At 38.7% G+C, this 17,750-nt stretch overlaps 1 protein-coding gene across 4 annotated transcripts in view; it reads left to right on the plus strand.

Moving 5' to 3' along the window:
- The window catches only part of RIPK1 (receptor interacting serine/threonine kinase 1), a 40,354-nt gene that overhangs the window by 12,819 nt on the left and 9,785 nt on the right, over positions 1–17,750 (plus strand). For all 4 annotated transcript variants that reach the window (XM_046005930.1, XM_046005931.1, XM_046005928.1 and 1 more), the window contains exons 4-7: positions 1,747–1,884; positions 3,202–3,430; positions 5,429–5,578; positions 16,543–16,619. In XM_046005930.1, the coding sequence (XP_045861886.1) occupies positions 1,747–1,884; positions 3,202–3,430; positions 5,429–5,578; positions 16,543–16,619 (594 nt within the window). The remainder of the gene's footprint in view (positions 1–1,746; positions 1,885–3,201; positions 3,431–5,428; positions 5,579–16,542; positions 16,620–17,750) is intronic.

Genomic DNA, 17,750 nt, shown 5'->3' on the forward strand with positions numbered 1-17,750 from the left:
TGGACTAGTTTGGGCTCCAGAGGAATTCAGGAGGATGTGAGGGAGAAAAGCACGGCGGGGAATGTGAAGGGGATTTCCTTTGCTTGCTCAGAATTTATTCTGAAGTCCAAAGGTATACCAAGGAAGCAGGGAAAATCTCTGGCTCTTTTTTGGATGGTGGTGATCCAAAATCACCTACCAATTCAGCTACATTGTGGGTTTTAAATATGGTTTGGGGGAATTCACTTGAGATTCTAACTTCCGTCATTTAAATTTTAGTCCTGTTTACCAACAACCAACATATACATAAATTTTTAGGAAACAGCCTGTTCGTAAGCCAGAGACTGCACGTGTGCGTGCACACACAGTTTGCATTTTTCAGTGTTAAGCAAAACTAATGTTTTGGAATGCTCTACATTAACGTTGGCATTTGTGTAACTAGAATACAATTGTTAAGTAAGAATGACTTGCGATTTTACAAAGACCTGCTGAAGTATCTGATAGCAGATTACCAAATAGCTAGTAAATTCACTTCCACATTCTTATAACATCATCATATCTCACATGTTAATCTATGTTTGTATCTAGTGTGAGCACACTGAGAATCTCTTGTATTCTTTTTTCTCAGTATTATTTCATCTACACACTGCCGTGACATTGTTCACCCATTTAGTATATAGTAGCATATATTAATGCACTGTGGAAAATGCCTGTTTTTTGTTTATTTATTTATCCCTTCATTCAACAACAATTCTAGGCACTATGCTAGGTAGTAAAGATGCATATTCTAATCATCACCGTGTTCTTCTCTCAAGGGGCTTAATTAAAAAAAAAATTTTTTTTAATTTTATTTATTTACTTGAGAGAGAGAAAGCATGAGAGGGGAGAAGGTCAGATGAAGAAGCAGACTCCCCACTGAGCAGGGAGCCCGATGTGGAGCTTGACCCTGGGACTCCAGGATTATGACCTGAGCTGAAGGCAGTCGCCCAACCAACTGAGCAACCCAGGCACCCAAGGGGCTTATTTTATAGCATTTTAATATATTACCATATTGGCATGAAAGTTTTATTTTTACATGACAACACAGCATTAATACTGTTAGCATGTGGGATGAAATCTTTCTTTCAAAGGGGGCTTCTTTTAAAACGATGACAGTGCTGCAGATCATGATAGAAGGACTCCTGGTAACTACAGACGACCCCTAACCTGTGGTTCCACTTATGATTTTTTTCACTTTATCATGGGCAATTCAGTGGAAACCATACTTCAAATTTTGAATTTTGAATTTGGATCTTTTCCTGGGCTGACAGCATGCATTACGATCCTCTCTTGTGAAGCTGGGCCATGGCAGTGAGCCACGTGATCATGTGGTGGACAACTGACATCCTCACCACCATTCTGTTACTCACACAGCCATTCACTTTCTCACCTGCTGTTCAGTATCAGTTGATTACATGAGATAATCACCAGTTTTTTATCAAATAGGCTCTGCATTAGATGATTTTGCCCAACTAAGGCTAATGGAAGCATTCTAAGTAGATTTAAGGTAGGCTAGGCTAAGCTAGCCAGTACGTTAGATATATTAAACACATTTTTGACTTACGATATTGTGAATATATGATGTGTTTATAAGGACGTATCCCCACTGTATGCTGAGAAAGATCTGTACATCCTCTGGTTCAGACCCCACTACTCTGGAATAAAATAGTCGCTTTGGCCCGTTTGACTTACCTTTCCTTTTCATAGACTTAATGTCACTTGTTTTAGGTCAGTATCCCCCTTTCTCTAAAAGGAAGGATAATTATGGAGATCATTGAAGGGATGTGCTACCTACATGGACAAGGCATAATACACAAGGACCTAAAGCCTGAAAATATCCTCGTTGATGATGACTTTCACATTAAGGTAAATCATAATCTGAAGGTTTCTAGAAGATTGGGGTGATTTAATTTTAATTCTCCGCTGTAAATCCATTTCTGTACCTGGTATACCCCTAAAGGAAGACCTCACTCAGCTTAGAGCTGGCAACAGTGGTGCTGGAAGGTTCTGCTGAGCATTGACAAGAAAGTTACGGACTTGATGGAGTTCATATTATTTACTAATTTATTTACTCTCATCTACATTTTTTTATCAGTTGTTTTTTTTTAACTGTAACTTACTCCATTGTAGTAGAGGGAACAAGGGGAAGAGGTTTTCCTTTTGTTCACTCAAGAGCAAATTTAACTAGGTGGAACGTCACATCTAATTGGTTTTGGCAGCAGGAATCCAAGCACGAGAATCTGAAAGGGGAAGCAGCACTTGGGGGAGAACTCAGGAACTGCTTACGCAGGCATCCTTCCACTACAAGATTCTGCTTCTAACACTTCCTTCTAGTCTTGGATAGATTTTATTCCTACAAAATTGAAAGAAGTTTCCTTCTTTACATTATTAACATCTCTTATGTATCTCTTATGTTAAAATCTGGGGATTTTAGACCGTCACATGCCAAAACCCATACCCATATGCTTGGATTCCTAGAGGTGAAAGTGAAACTCTCATCTTTGATTTCTTCTAAACTGTATTGTTCTATTGTTCCACACTTTTGCCCTTGCCACCTCTCTCTCTTTTCTGTGTCTGACCTTTGTATTTTTCATTTTGCTTTCTTCTCTGTTCCCTTTCCCATCCCATCTTCTCTTAGGTTCAGGCTACCCACTCAAAACAACTAGCACTGCAGTCCTTCTCCTCAGGACTTTGGAGTCCTTAGAATCTCGCATCCAGGACACCCTTTGGGAAAACTGAAGGTGTGGTATGTTGTCACCATTGGCTGTACAAATCTGCTGAGAAGAAAATACCTTTTCTTCCTAGCCCCCAAAATAGTTGAAAAAACATACAGAGTAAATGAGGAATTCGAATAAACAGTTTTTGCTGTAGTTCATGTCAGAAATGACTTCTGCTTTTTCTCTCCCCTCCCCTGCCCCAACCCCACTAGCAGATTCCATGGTTTTATTGCATAAGACTCTGAGATACCAGAATTTCACATGGACATTTCTTAGGGGACATTGTCCAGCTAGTTGAGGAAGCACAAAGTTTCTATGAATTTGTTCAGAATTAGCTACTCTACCTACTGGAAATTTCTGGAAATCCACTATACCTCCCATCTATTAGTTAACCCCCAAATTTAAAGACAAGTCTGATTTGCCTGTGGCTCTCACAGAACAATCCCATTGGTTTGATCTCTTGCAGATAGCTGATCTTGGTGTTGCTTCCTTTAAGATGTGGAGTAAACTAACTAAAGAGGAACATAACGAGCAGAGGAAATTGAATCGAGTCTCTAAGAAAAATGGTGGAACCCTTTGCTACATGGCCCCTGAGCATCTGAATGACATCAACGCAAAGCCCTCGGAGAAGTCAGATGTGTACAGCTTTGGCATAGTACTTTGGGCAATATTTGCTAATAAGGAGCCCTATGAAAGTAAGACATTTGTAGAGGAGTGAGGTGTTAATCAAACCTGCTGAGTAAAATAGTGGCCTTCAGTGAAGTCAGTTAAGACTTATCATGTCTGTTCATTTAATGTCTTTCTTACCCACTAGACCATAAGCTACACAGGGTCTGGGACCAGGTCTGATTTCTTCAGTGCTACTTCCCCAGTATCTGCCCACACAGTGCCTGGAACACAGTAGTTGCTCAACACCATGATGTTGAATGAAAGTAAATTTCAGTTTGGGAATCACAGGACAAGTAGGATCCCCTTAGACAGGGATCACAGGACAAGTAGGAGACTTGATGATGTATCTGAGTTCAGGAGGTGCCGTAAAATTCCGGGATTCTTCCTGGACAAGAAAGTTTGCTTGCTTCTGCTCGTGAGACATGTACTTCATACTTGATTCATTCACTTGCTCCCTTACCTGAGAATCATTTCTTTTCAGTACTTACTGTGGGCACTTTAATTCAAATTAAGAATGAAGAGATGAGAAAAGACATGGTTCATGTAGGAGAACAGATACAGAAGTAGTCATTCTTCAGATTAATGGACATTCTCTGGTCCCATTTTCTTGGGTGATTATCAGCTCCCCTGTGTTTTTGTTTTTTTTTTAAAGATTTTATTTATTTATTTGACAGATAGAGATCACAAGTAGGGAGAGAGGCAGGCAGAGAGAGAGAGAGGAGGAAGCAGGCTCCCTGCCAAGCAGAGAGCCCGATGCAGGGCTCGATCCCAGGACCCTGGGATCATGACCTGAGCGAAAGGCAGAGGCTTTAACCCACTGAGCCACCCAGGCGCCCCTCAGCTCCCCTGGTTTAATGATCATCCATTGCCAAGGCTTCTCAAATCTCTTATCTCTAGCCCTGGCCTGGATATCCACTTATCTGTTATGTCCATTACACTTACCAGAGGAACCCCAAAGCAACATCCCCTAAATAGACTTATCTTCTGCATGTTCCCCTTGTAGTCCACTCAGCTTTGCTCTTCTCATGTTCAGAAAATGGCATCACCATCTACCTACCAAGTTGCCGGACCAGAAACCTTATGCATCCCAGTCTCAGCTTTACTCCTTGTTTCCCACATCCAATCAGGCATCAAAATCTATTAGTTCAAGGTATACATACACTTCTACCCCCATCAGACTCTCTGCTGGTCACACCCTCCGTTTTTCTGCTGAATCCTGCTCATGCCATTCCCCATTCACACTGCAGCCAAGCTGGTCGTCCTAAAAGGCAAGTATGACCATCTCTCATCTATTCAAACCTTTCCAAGTCTCCCTGGGCCTTTAGGATAAAGTTAAAATTTCTTCAGTATGAAATACAAGGCCCTCTCTGATATGGCTTTTTTGTCTTTCTCTATCTTTATTCCTTATCTCTCTTTCCTTAGTCAGTTATGTCCAGTGAGAGTGAACTACTCATAATTCCTGGGACGCATCATGATTTCGGGGACTTCCAGTCTATTCATATCCCTAGCCTGGAATCCTCCTCTCTGAGTCCTCCTTCCTGATTCTTTACATGGATAAATCCTGCTTATTTTCTTGACTCAGCAAAGCCTTCTCTGACCTTCTAGTCACGGTTGTGTTAGAAGAACCATTTGTACTCCTTGAATAGCAGTTACTACTCTGTATTCTCAATCACTCTCAATAGACTGAGCTCTTTACAGGTAAGAGCTATACCATATTTGTTTTTGTATTAAAATCTGGAGTATGCCATTGGTTTTATTTATATATTCTATTTGTTCTACCAGGCGGCCACCTTGTGATGAATTCTGTCTCTCCTTGCCAAGGTTAAATGTTTGATCATCTGGACAGTAGACTATGTCAGTGCCTTGTCAGGGGGTCATTCTGCCCCTATCGGATGAGGCACCTGGTCTAAAAGCACAGCCTTGGTAGTGGAGATTAGCAGCTTTGTCCAAGTTCTGCCACCTCCCTACCTGAGACACGCAGGACCTGAGGAGAAAGTCAACTTAAATCCTTCTTTGCTTTGTAGATGCAATCTGTGAAGAGCAGTTGATAATATGCATTAAATCTGGGAACAGGCCAAATGTGGAAGACATCCTTGAGTACTGCCCAGAGGAGATAATCAGCATCATGAAGCAGTGCTGGGAGACGAAACCAGACATTCGGCCAACATTTACTGGTAAGGGCATCTTTTATGACCTGTACATTGCCAGTGAGGCAATTTTTTCCTAGGAAGATGTAATCAAGAAGTTGCTTTAAATAACAAATAACATGGAGGACATGGGGAGATGGAGAGGAGAGGGAGTTGAGGGAAACTGGAAGGGGAGGTGAACCATGAGAGACTATGGACTCTGAAAAACAACCAGAGGGTTATGAAGGGGCGGCGGGGGGTGGGGTGGGAGGTTGAGGAACCAGGTGGTGGGTAATAGGGAGGGCACGTACTGCATGGAGCACTGGGTGTGATGCCAAAACAATGAACACTGTTATGCTGTAAATAAACAAATAAAAATTAAAAAAAAAAAAGTTGCTTTAAGTTTTCAGAAAACTCAGTTCCACTTGTGATTTCAAATTGATTTTCTAGATTTCAAACATTTTGTTGAATGAAAAGATACCATCCCTCTCAAAAGTATGAAGGCCTACAGGGTGCTCTTATTTCTTTTTTGTTTCATAATTAACTTTTAAAAAATTGCGTTAAGGGGCGCCTGGGTGGCTCAGTGGGTTAAGCCGCTGCCTTCGGCTCAGGTCATGATCCCAGGGTCCTGGGATCGAGTCCCGCATCGGGCTCTCTGCTCAGCAGGGAGCCTGCTTCCCTCTCTCTCTCTGCCTGCCTCTCTATCTACCTGTGATCTCTCTCTGTCAAATAAATAAATAAAATCTTTAAAAAAAAATTGTGTTAAGATTGGGGCGCCTGGGTGGCTCAGTGGGTTAAGCCTCTGCCTTCGGCTCAGGTCATGATCTCAGGGTCCTAGGATTGAGCCCCGCATCGGCTCTCTGTTCAGCGGAGAGCCTGCTACACCCTCCATACTCTCTGCCTGCCTCTCTGCCTACTTGTGATCTCTCTCTGTCAAATAAATAAATGAAATCTTTAAAAAAAATAAAAAAATAAAATTTCTAAAAAAAAATAATTGTGTTAAGATATACATAACATCATTGACCGTGTTAACCTCCTAAGTGTACAGGTCAATGGCGTTAAGTACATTCACAGTGTTGTGCGTCTATCGCCACCACCCATCTCCACAACTTCTTCATCTTCCCAACTGAAACTTTGTACCCATTAAATACCAACTCCCCATTCCCCTTCCCCCAGCCCTTGGCAACCATTCTAACTTTTCATCTCTCTGAATTTATTCTGTTGTTTCTATTATTACATAAACAGAAAGGTACTACTCTGGGTACCTCATGTAAGTGGAATCATACAGTATTTGTCCCTTTGTGCCATGCTTAGTTCAGTTAGTGTAATGTCCAAGCTTCCTCCATGTTGTAGCCTGTGTCAGAAGTTCTTTCCTTCTTATCGCTGGATGGTATGTATTCTGTGGTGTGTATAGACCACATTTTCTTTATTCATTCATCTGTCGATGCATACTTGGGTTGCTTCCACTGGCCTCTTTGTCTCTTAGCTTCTGTTATTTCTTCTCTCTCCCTTTATGTAGCTGACATCATTGGAAATGTATGTTCTCATTTAGATTGGGCCTGTAGTAGAGGAAGAGGGAAAGGGACATGGATGTTTGTCACATCCTTGCACTTCTTCCTACTCCCCTAGATTACCTAGGATCTTGCTAAGATCCTAGATGCAGAGGAAACATGGAAATCAGAGGAAAGAGAATCAGTTGAGCAAAAAATAAATAGCAAGAAGTCACTTAGGAGCCTGTTTCTGCTATGAGAAAACAGAATTAAAGCCCCACCTACAACTACTACCAAGGATTAGAGGGGTACTTTGGTTTATTTGCTTGTTTTCTTACTCTCCTAGTTGGCCAATCCTCTCCTGACTTGGTCTTTTCTCTTGTTTTATGCCTTTTTCACTTTTTTAAAATTAAAGTTCTTATTTTGAGATAATTGTAGATGTATGTGTGGTTGTAAGAAAAACACAGAAGGGTACTGGCTGCCTCAGTTGGTAGAGTGTGGGACTCCTGATCTCAGGAGTTGTAAATTTGAGCCCTATGTTGGGCGTAGACATTACTTAAAAATCTTCAATTAAAAACAAAACAAAACAAAACAGGGGCACCTGGGTGGCTCACTCAGTTAAGTGAGTGCCTTTGGCTCGGGTCATGATCCCAGGGTCCTGGGATCAAGTCCTGCATTGGGCTCCCTGCTCCATGGGGACCCTGCTTCTCCCTGTCCCTCTGCCTGCCACTCCCCCTGCTTGTGCTCTCTCTCTCTCTCTGTGCCAAATAAATAAAATAATATCTTAGAAAAAAAAAAGAAGAAGAAAAGAAAAGAAGTAACAAATATTCCTTATCCTTTTACCAAGTTTACCCCAATGATAACATCTGGTCAAACTATAGTATGGTATTATAAGTAGGATATTGACATGGATACAGTCAGATACAGAACATCTCCATCACCACAAGATTCCCTTATATTGCCCTCTTATAGCTACACCCACTTTCCTCCCCAGCCCCACCCCCGTCCTTCACCTTTGTCAATTACTGATCTGTTCTCCATTTCTATCATTTTTTTTTGTCATTTCACAAATGTTACATAAATAGAATCATAGAATACATTTTGGAAACACTTCAGGATTGACTTTTTGTCACTCAGCATAAATCCCTGGGGATTCGTCAAGGCTGTTGTGTGTATTAATGATTTGTTGCTTTTCCTTGTATTGTATGGTGTGGCTGTACCACGGTTAGTTTATTCTCACTTCAAAGGAAATCTGCTTTGTTCCCAGTTTTTGGCTGTTACAACAAACACTGCTGTAAATATTCATGTTACAGGTTTTTGTGTGAATATAAGTCTTTATCTCTCTGGAATAAATACCCAGGAGTGAGATAGCTAGGTTGTACGGTAGTTTCATGATTTTTTTTTTGTGTTGGGGGGGGTGGATTTTTGCCACTGTTTTTCAGTGGTTGTGCCATTTTATGTTCCTGGCAGCAGTGTGAACCACCAGTGATCCAGTTTCTCTGCATCCTTGCTAGCATTTGATATTGTCACTATGTCATTTTAGCCATTCTGATAAGTATGTAGTGATATCTCGCTGTGGTTTTAATTTGTATTTCTCCAGTGGCTAATGATATTGAATATGTCTTTTTTTGTGCTTATTTGCTATATGTCTATCTGTTTTGGTAAAATATTGCTTTACTAACTTTTGCCCATTTCTATTTAGATTGCTTGTTTCTTTTTAACTTTTGGATTTTGAATGTTCTTTATATATTCTATATAGTATTCCTTCATTGGATATGTGGCTTGCAAATATTTTCTTCCAACATGTAGTGCTTTTTTTTAGTCCGCTTAGAAGCATCTTTCACAGAATAAAAGTTTTTGATGAAGTCTAGTTTATTAATATTTCCTCTTATGGATTGCACTTTTGGTGTCCAGCCTAAGAACACTGTCAGGATTGCTTTCAAAGATCTTATAATGTGTTTTGTTCTAAAATTCTTACAGTTTTACATTTAAGTCTGTGTTAAGTATTTTTTTCTATAATTGTCAAGGAAAATTTTTAATTGATAACCAAATAACAATAGCACAGAACTAAATATTTGATTTGTCTTTCTTACCTATTACTCAATTTATATTTTATTGGAAAAATGACACAATCCATTTTGAGTTAATTTTTGTATAAGATATGTGGCTTAGGTTGAATCTCATTTTTTGCCTGTCAGTATCCTCTTGTTCAGCACCATTGGTTGAAAGTCTATCTTTCCAGGGTGCCTCGGTGGCTCAGTCGGTTAAGTGTCCACCTTCAGCTCAGGTCATGATCCTGGAGTCCTGGGATCAAGCCCCACATCAGGCTCCCTGCTGAATGAGGAGGCTGCTTCTCCCTCTGCCCCTCACCCTGCTCATGTACTCTCTTTCAAATAAATAAATAAAATCTTTAAAAAAAAGTCTATTTTTCCTCTATTGAATGGCTTTTTCTTCTTTGGCAGAAATAAATTGGGATATCTGTATGCACTTATTTCTGGCTTCTCTATTCTAGTCCATTGATCTGTGCATCTATCCCTCTGCCAATACCCACAGTCTTAATATAGTGGTATGTCTTAAAACCAAGTAGACTAATTCCTCCCATTTTTTTTAATTTAAAAAATTCTTTTAGCTACTCTAGTTCCTTTGTCTTTCCATATAAAATTTAGAAAAATCTTGTCTATAAAGAAATCTCACCCTGATTTTGATAGAAATTATGTTAAATCAGTATATTCATTTGAGGAGAATTGAGATCTTTACCATATTGAGTTTTCTAATCCATGAACACAATATGTCTCTTCATTTATTTATATCTTCTTTGATTTGTTTTATCAGTGTTATATAGTCTTCAGCATACAAATCCTATATATTTCTCTTTTTTGAGCAATTGTAAGTCGGCGATATTTTAAATTTAGGTGTCCATTTGCTCATTGCTAGAATATTGAAATATAGTTGATTTCTTTGCGCTAATCTTGTATCTTTATGACCTTATTGAACTGACTTATTAGTTCTGGGAGTTTTTTTGGGATATCTTCTTTAGATTTTCATGTCATCTCCAAATAGAGACAGTTTTCTTTCTTCCTTTCTGATCTGTATGACTTTTATTTCCTTTTCTTACTTTATCACATTGGCTAGAATTTCCAGCATTATCTTAAATAATAGCAGAGAGAGCAGGCATCCTCACCTTTCTCAATATTAGGAGAAAGCACTCAGACTTTCATTATGAAGTATGTTAGCTGTAGATATTTTGTAGATACTTTTTATCACTTGATGAAGCTCACCATATTTATTCTTATTTTTCTGAGAATTTATCATGAATGCGTTTTGCATTTTGTGAAATGCTTTTCCTGCATTGATTGGTATGGTGGTGTGTTTTCCCTTCTTTTAATTGTTAATATGGTGAATTACACTAATTTTTTAGTACCTAACCAGCCTTGCATCCCAGGAATAAAACCTATTTGGTAATGGTGTGTGATTCTTCTAATATATTGATAAATTCCATTTACTAATATTTTGTTAAGACTTTTGCAAGTATAGTCATGAGGATATTGGTCTATAACTTTCTGCTTTTTGTATTATCTTTGTCAGATTTTGATATCAGATTAATATTGGCTTCACAAAATAAATTGAGAAGTTTTCCCTCCTAATTTTTGGAAGAGAATGGGTGTAAGCGATGTTAATTCTTTAAAAGTTTGGTAGAATTCTCCCAAGAAACCATCCAGGCCTGGAAATTTCTTTCTTTCTTTTATTTCCTTTTTTTTTTTTTTTTTTTGGAGTTTTTAAATTGAAAAATTGATTTCTTTAGTAGTATAGGAGCTATCAAGATGATCTGTTTTACATCAGAGTAATCTGTGTTATATCAAAGTAGTGTATCAAATGGTTTGGTAGTTCTAGTTGTGATAGTTTGTATTTTTTGAGGAAATGACATTTCAATTAAGTTATCAAGTTTATATATGTAAAGTTGTTTGTAGTATTTCTCATTATTGTTTAGATATCTGCAGTGTTTGTAGTGATATCCCCTGTTTCATTCCTGATACTGGTTATGTATGTCTTCTGTTTTCCTTTGTTAGTCTTTCTGTTGATCTTTTCAAATAACCAGCTTTTTATTTCATTAATTTCCCCTATTGCTTTTGTTTTCCATTTCATAGATTCCTGTTCTTTATCATTTCCTTCTTCTACTTTTTGTTCTTCTTTTTATAGGTTCTTAAGGTTGGAACTTAGATTATTGATTTGGATTTGAGACCTTTTCTCTTTTCTAGTGTGTGTGTAATGCCATAAATTTCCTTCTCAGCACTGCTTTAGTTATGTCCTGCAAATTTTGACATATTGTTATTTATTTTCATTTACTTCATTGAATTTTTAAATTTTCCTTGAGACTTTCCCTTAGATCTATGCATTATTTAGAAGTATGTTGTTTAGTTTCCAAGAGTTTGGAGATATTCTTATTATCTTTCTGTTACTGATTTCTGGCTTAATTTCATTTTAATCGGAGAACATGTTCTATATGTTTAATATCTCAAATTTATTGAGGTTTATTTTTTGGCCCAGGATATGGTGTATCTTGGGATATGTTCTGTGGACACTTGAAAGAAATGGATTATTCTGCTGTCATTGGGTAGAGTGTCCTGTAAATCTAGATTAGATCCTATTGATGATGTTGTTGAGTTCTTTTATGCCTTGGCTGATTTTCTCTCGAGTTCTTTGAATTACTGAGAAAGAGATATTCAAGTCTACAACTATAATTGTAAATTTGTCTATTTCTGCTTTTAGTTTTATCATCTTTTGCTTATAGATTTTCCCATCTCTGTTGTTTAGTGCATATATATTTAGGATTGCTATGTTTTGATGGAGTGATCCTTTTATCATTATATAAATGTTCCTTTTGTCTCCAGCAATCATCTTTGCTCTGAAGTCTACTTTGTTGGATATTAATATAGCCACCCTTCTTTCCCTTTATTAATATTTATTTATCTTTCCCCATCTTTTTACTTTCAATTGTGTATAATCATGTGAAGTGAGTTTTTTGTGACAGCATGTACTTGGGTCATGTTTCCTTAACCTGTTCTGTCAATGTCTGTCTTTTGATTGGTGTTTTTAGGACATATTAATTTAGTGTAATTTTGATATGTTAGAGCTCACATTTGCCATTTTATTTTGCTTTTTATTTGTTCTTTCTGTTTCTCATTTCTCTGTTTTCTTTTTGTTGCCTTCCTATGCATTCTTGAACATTTTTAGAATCCCATTTGAATTTATCAATAGTATTTTTTCCTTTCTTTCTTTTTTTTTAGAGAGAGAACATGCACATATGAGCAGGGAAGGGGCAGGTGGAGAGAATTTTAAGCAGGCTTCATGCCCCAGCACAGAGCCCAATGAGAGGCTCCATCTTATAGAATTTTTTTAAAGATTTTATTTATTTATTTGACAGAGAGAGATATAAGTAGGCAGAGAGGCAGGCAGAGAGAGTGAGAGGGAAGCAGGCTCCCTGCCGAGCAAAGAGCCCGATGCGGGACTCGATCCCAGGACCCTGAGATCATGACCTGAGATGAAGGCAGCGGCTTAAACCACTGAGCCACCCAGGCGCCCCTGAGAGGCTCCATCTTACAACCCTGAGATCATGACCTGAGCTGAAGTCAAGAGTTGAACACTTAACTTACAGAGTCACCCAGGCTCCCCTGAATTTATCGATAGTATATTTGAGGATAGTTTTTCCAGTGGATACTCTAGGTGTTAACATTGTCTGTACATAATTTATCACAGTATACTGATGTTATTTTACCAGTTTGAGTGGAGTATAAAAACTTTACTTCCTTTATTTTCCTTTACCTTCCTCTGTATAAAATTGCCTTAAATATTTCCTCTACATTTATTTAGAACACATTGACATTGTTACAGTTTTGCTTCAACTGTCAGTGATAGGTGGTGGGTATTATGGAGGGCACGTATTGCATGGAGCACTGTGTGTGGTGCATAAACAATGAATTCTGTTACACTGAAAAGAAATAAAAAAAAATGCAGTCCTTAATTTAAAAAAAAAAAAACTCAAAAAGAGAAAGAAAACCTATTGCATTTACCCATATTTTTGACTACTGTGTTTTGGGGTGTTTTTTATAGTACTACTTCTGACACTAAATGCATCACAACTAGAATTCAATTAAATCCTGACATTAACCACCTGGAGTTATTATTAGACTCCACAGGTTTAAGGGCTTAGCCCAGCTGTAAGATTGTCTCCACTGTATTTTTTTTTTAAGATTTTATTTATTTATTTGGCAGAGAGAGATCATAAGTAGGCAGAGAGGCAGGCAGAGAGAGTGAGAGGGAAGCAGGCTCCCTGCCGAGCAGAGAGCCCGATGTGGGACTCGATCCCAGGACCCTGAGATCATGACCTGAGCCGAAGGCAGCGGCTTAAACCACTGAGCCACCCAGGCGCCCCGATTGTCTCCACTTTAGACACCAGGTGCAGATAGTATGCCCAGGCTACCCACACTTCTGCTCCACCAAATACAAATTTGAGAGTCCTCATAAAATCGTCTTAAGGTTCAATAATTCACTAGAACTCACAGAACTCAGGAAAGCATTTTATTTACATTTACTGGGGTATTATAAAGGATACAACTCAGGAACAGCCAAAGAAAGAGATTCATTAAGTTATTGGTGGTGGGATTGGTGTGCCACAGAGCTCCCATGCCACTTTCCCAACAATGTACTCACTTAATGTAGTCACTACTGGAAGCTCTCCAAACCCCATTGTTTAGAGGTTTTCATGGAAGCCTCATTAGGTAGGCAATATTAATTAAATCACTGGTCATTGGTGACTGAACTAAATCTCTAGTCCCTCTCCCCTCCCTGGAGGTCAAAGAGTGGTACTGAAAGCTCCAATCTTATAGTCATAACTAGGTGTTTCTGGTGACAAGCTCCCATCCTGAAGCTATCTAGCTTCTCTACCTCATCCCTCTAGCCAGGAGCTGTCTCATTAACATAGAAAAGACATTCTTACTGCTTAGGAGATCCCATGGGATTTGAGAGCTCCCTGCCATGAACCAGCTGAAGCTGGGAAAAAGAACAAATATTTATTTTTTAATTACACCACATGTGTTCTTTCTTCCTCCCTGATGTTCCAAGTATCTTCTTTTATCATTTCCTTCTTGTTTGGGATGTTCCCTTAGCCATTCTTTTAGGGTATGTCTGCTAGGGACAAATTATAGTTTTTCTTCATTTGAGAATGTCTTGATCTTACTTTCATTTCTGTAGGATTTTTTTTTGCTGGGTATAGGATTCTGTGTTGACAATTCCTTTCTTTTAGGACTTAATAAATACTGTGCCATATACTCTGGCTTCCACAGTTTTAGTTTTAAAAAAATCCTTTTTTTTTTTTAAACCTATAGGTAAAGTATTTTCTCTGGGTGCTTTCACAACTTATTCTTTTTCTTTATCTTTCAGAGGTTTAATTATTATTTGTTTTGGTATGAATTTGTTTGGGTTTATTCTGTTCGAGTTTTGTTTTGATTTTTGAATCTGTAGGTGTATGGCTCTTCCTAAATTTGAGAAGCTTTCAGCCATTATCTCTTAGAGTACTTTTTTCAGTCTTTATCCTTTCTGAGATTGGGATAACAAAAATGCTAGATCTTATGTTACAGTTTCACTTGTCCCTGAGGCCCTCTACACTTTTTTTCCCAGAGTTTATTTTCTTTCTCTTGATCAGATTGGTTTATTTCTATCATTCTGTCTTTCAGCTCGCTGATTTTCCTTTTCCCCTTTATTCTGCTGTTGAACTCATCCATTTTGGTTTACTATATTTTTCAGTTCAAAAATCTCATTGAACTTTCTTTTATATCTTGTTTCTTTCTTGAGACTTCCTGCCATAAGAAGGGGAATGGCAGGCAGAAAGAGAGGCAGGCTCCCTGCTGAGCAGGAAGCCCCATGAGGGACTTGATCCCAGGGTTCTGAGGTCATGACTTGAGCCGAAGGCAACCACTTAACTGACTGAGCCACCCAGGTGTCCCTCTTTTTTCATTGTTTTAAGCTTATTTGTAATTGCTTATTGAAGCATTTGTATCATGGCTGTTTAAAAAGTTTTAAACAGTGAATTCTAATATCTCTGGTATCTTGGTATTGGGATCTATTGATTGTCTTTTTACCTTCAGTTTTAGATCTTCCTGGTTCTTAGTGTGATGAGTGATTTTTCTCTTGAAACTTGTACATTTTCTTACAATGTTAGGAAATTCTGGATCTTCTTCAAGCTTTCTCTTTTAGCTGGCCATTTCTGACATGGCTTTGGCAATGGAAGGTGCTGCCACCCTGTTTGACAGGTAGAAAGAAGTCCAGGTTTTCTACTGAGCCCTGTTGACACCTGAGTGGGGGCAGGGGCTCTTCATTTGTACTAGTCAGGGTGGAAGTTCCAGGGGAGTCCACCTGGTCTCCACGGACACTGCAGTCATGTGAAAGTTGTGACTCCCTGTGGGGCCTCTTCTGACACTTCTCCATTAGAAGGGTGGGAGTGCCTTATTACTGCAAAGTAAGGTTGTGAGTCCAGTTTACCCTCATAGTCCATTGACACCATGGAGTGGAGGGGCTCATTACCATCTGGCAGGAAGGGAAGCCCTGGTTTCCCATTTGGCCTTCTCTGATATCACCCTGGTGGGGTATTGGAGTATCCTGTTACTGTTGCATGAGGTTGGAAGTCTTAGGTCTCCTTACTTGGCCTTTGCTGGTGAGTTAGGAGTAGAGCCGCAGTGTTTTCTGTGATATTTGGCTGGAGAATGGTTATTGGCTAAAGGTCTTCTGTCTTCCTAGGCTGCCCTTTGCTTTGTCCTTTGGCTAGAAAGAGCAGGCTTTTGTTAGTTTTGGGGGGTTTTGTTTTGTTTTGTTTGTTTGTTTTATTGTTGTGTTGCCAGCTTCTTTGTCTGGGACCTTAGAGGCAAAAAGAAATCCTGGTGAAGTCATCACCATGTCTTTCCTCAGATCCCAAAGTCCCTAGTTGGTCTGCCCTTTCCTTTCTTCCTTTCAGACTCTTTTTTATGTTTGTTTTCATGTGTGATATCGAGGGGGTTCTTGTGCTTAGAGGGAGAAATGAGGAAAAGTATATCTACTCAATCTTCCTGAAAGTGGAAGTTGCTTTTTTTCTTTTAAGGCTAGCAGCTTTTAACTCTTTATATCAAATCCCTATACTAAGTATTCTGTCCTATAATAATTCTGATTCCAGAGAGAGAGAAACAAGCAGTCCGTCCATCCCTGTTGACTTGGAGAGGAATTCATATTAGATAGGACTTTGTGTTACAGCTGGAGAAACATGCTATAAGGCAGCATCTCCTGGTTCCCAGTGTTATTTTGTCCCTCCTTCTGTCCCCCTAGTTATTAGGCTTATTAGTCTCTTCATGTAAGTTGGTGATCTGGCATTAAAATTTTTATTTTACTGCTTTGTCCACAGATTAAGGTAAGTAATTCAAAGATAATAGATTACTAATATTTAAATTTTACTTTAGAAAATACCTAAGAAGTTTAAAGTACTATTTTTTTTTAATACAGGCCTTGAAGAAAAATTTAGGCCTTTTTATGTAGATCAATTAGAAGAAAATGTAGAAGACGATGTAACAAGTTTAAAGGTAGGTAACCTAGCAGGTACTCAATGCATTAACATATTAAAGCATATATGTTATCAATCTTGAAAATCAAAGCAATATACTTTGTTTCCAAGATTTGAGGTAAGCGAGCTTGATAACCACGTGTAACAAAATTAGCAATTTTATACAGAAATCATCAAGTTGGCATGCTGGACCCATTCACTGGAATAGAATTAAAAGTACCATAGGTGGATCAGTCATTTTGAGGAATTCTTGAACGACAGAAAGACAACAGAATTATATTTGCTGAGTTATAGAACAGAAAAAGAAAATGCTAACCCAACACAGTTACAAGTGTTGGCTCCTCCCCCCCTGATTCCCTCGCACTAAGCAACAGATAGGAGCCATATCTGCCTCAACCTGAAGCAGTGAATTTGGGGTCTGAGGTCTAAGAGGTATGTCAAAGGTTGTTACCAGCTAAGTAACTAAGAGAAGCAAAGTCCTTCCCTACATACAAACTTAGGAAACAAGTTGCTGGCATAAGTCTTACAGCAACATGCTCAATCATGAGGGGAAGACTACAGTAAATAAAACAGACAGGTATATGTAGTTTTAAAAATCAAGATACAAAACCAGAGAGTCCAGAATTACCAGACTGTTGAGGGATACCTACTCCAAAAGGAGAGGTATCCAATGGAAACTATTCTTGGGCATCCAAAGGCCATCAAGAAGGACAGATAGTCCCTAAAGCTAAAAAGCATTACCATAGTAGTCAGGAATATTTCAAAATGATAAAAAGTTCAATTCAGGGGTGCCTGGGTGGCTCAGTGGGTTAAGCCTCTGCCTTCAGCTCGGGTCGTGATCTCAGGGTCCTGGGATCGAGCCCCGCATCGGGCTCTCTGCTCAACAGGGAGCCTGCTTCCCCCTCTCTCTCTGCTTACCTCTCTATCTACTTGTGATCTCTCTCTATATATCAAATAAATAAAATCTTTAAAAAAAAAAAAAGTTCAATTCACCAGGAAGATCATAGCAGCTTTAAATATGTATATGCCCTTAATAACATGGTTTCAATATATACAAAGCAAAACTTGACAAAACTCAAAGGAGAAATAGACAAATTGGAGATTTTAATACAGATTTCTCACTGATAGAACAAATGGACAAAAAAATTAG

This window comes from Meles meles, chromosome 5, assembly GCF_922984935.1.
Source record: "Meles meles chromosome 5, mMelMel3.1 paternal haplotype, whole genome shotgun sequence".
NCBI classification, from domain to species: domain Eukaryota; kingdom Metazoa; phylum Chordata; class Mammalia; order Carnivora; family Mustelidae; genus Meles; species Meles meles.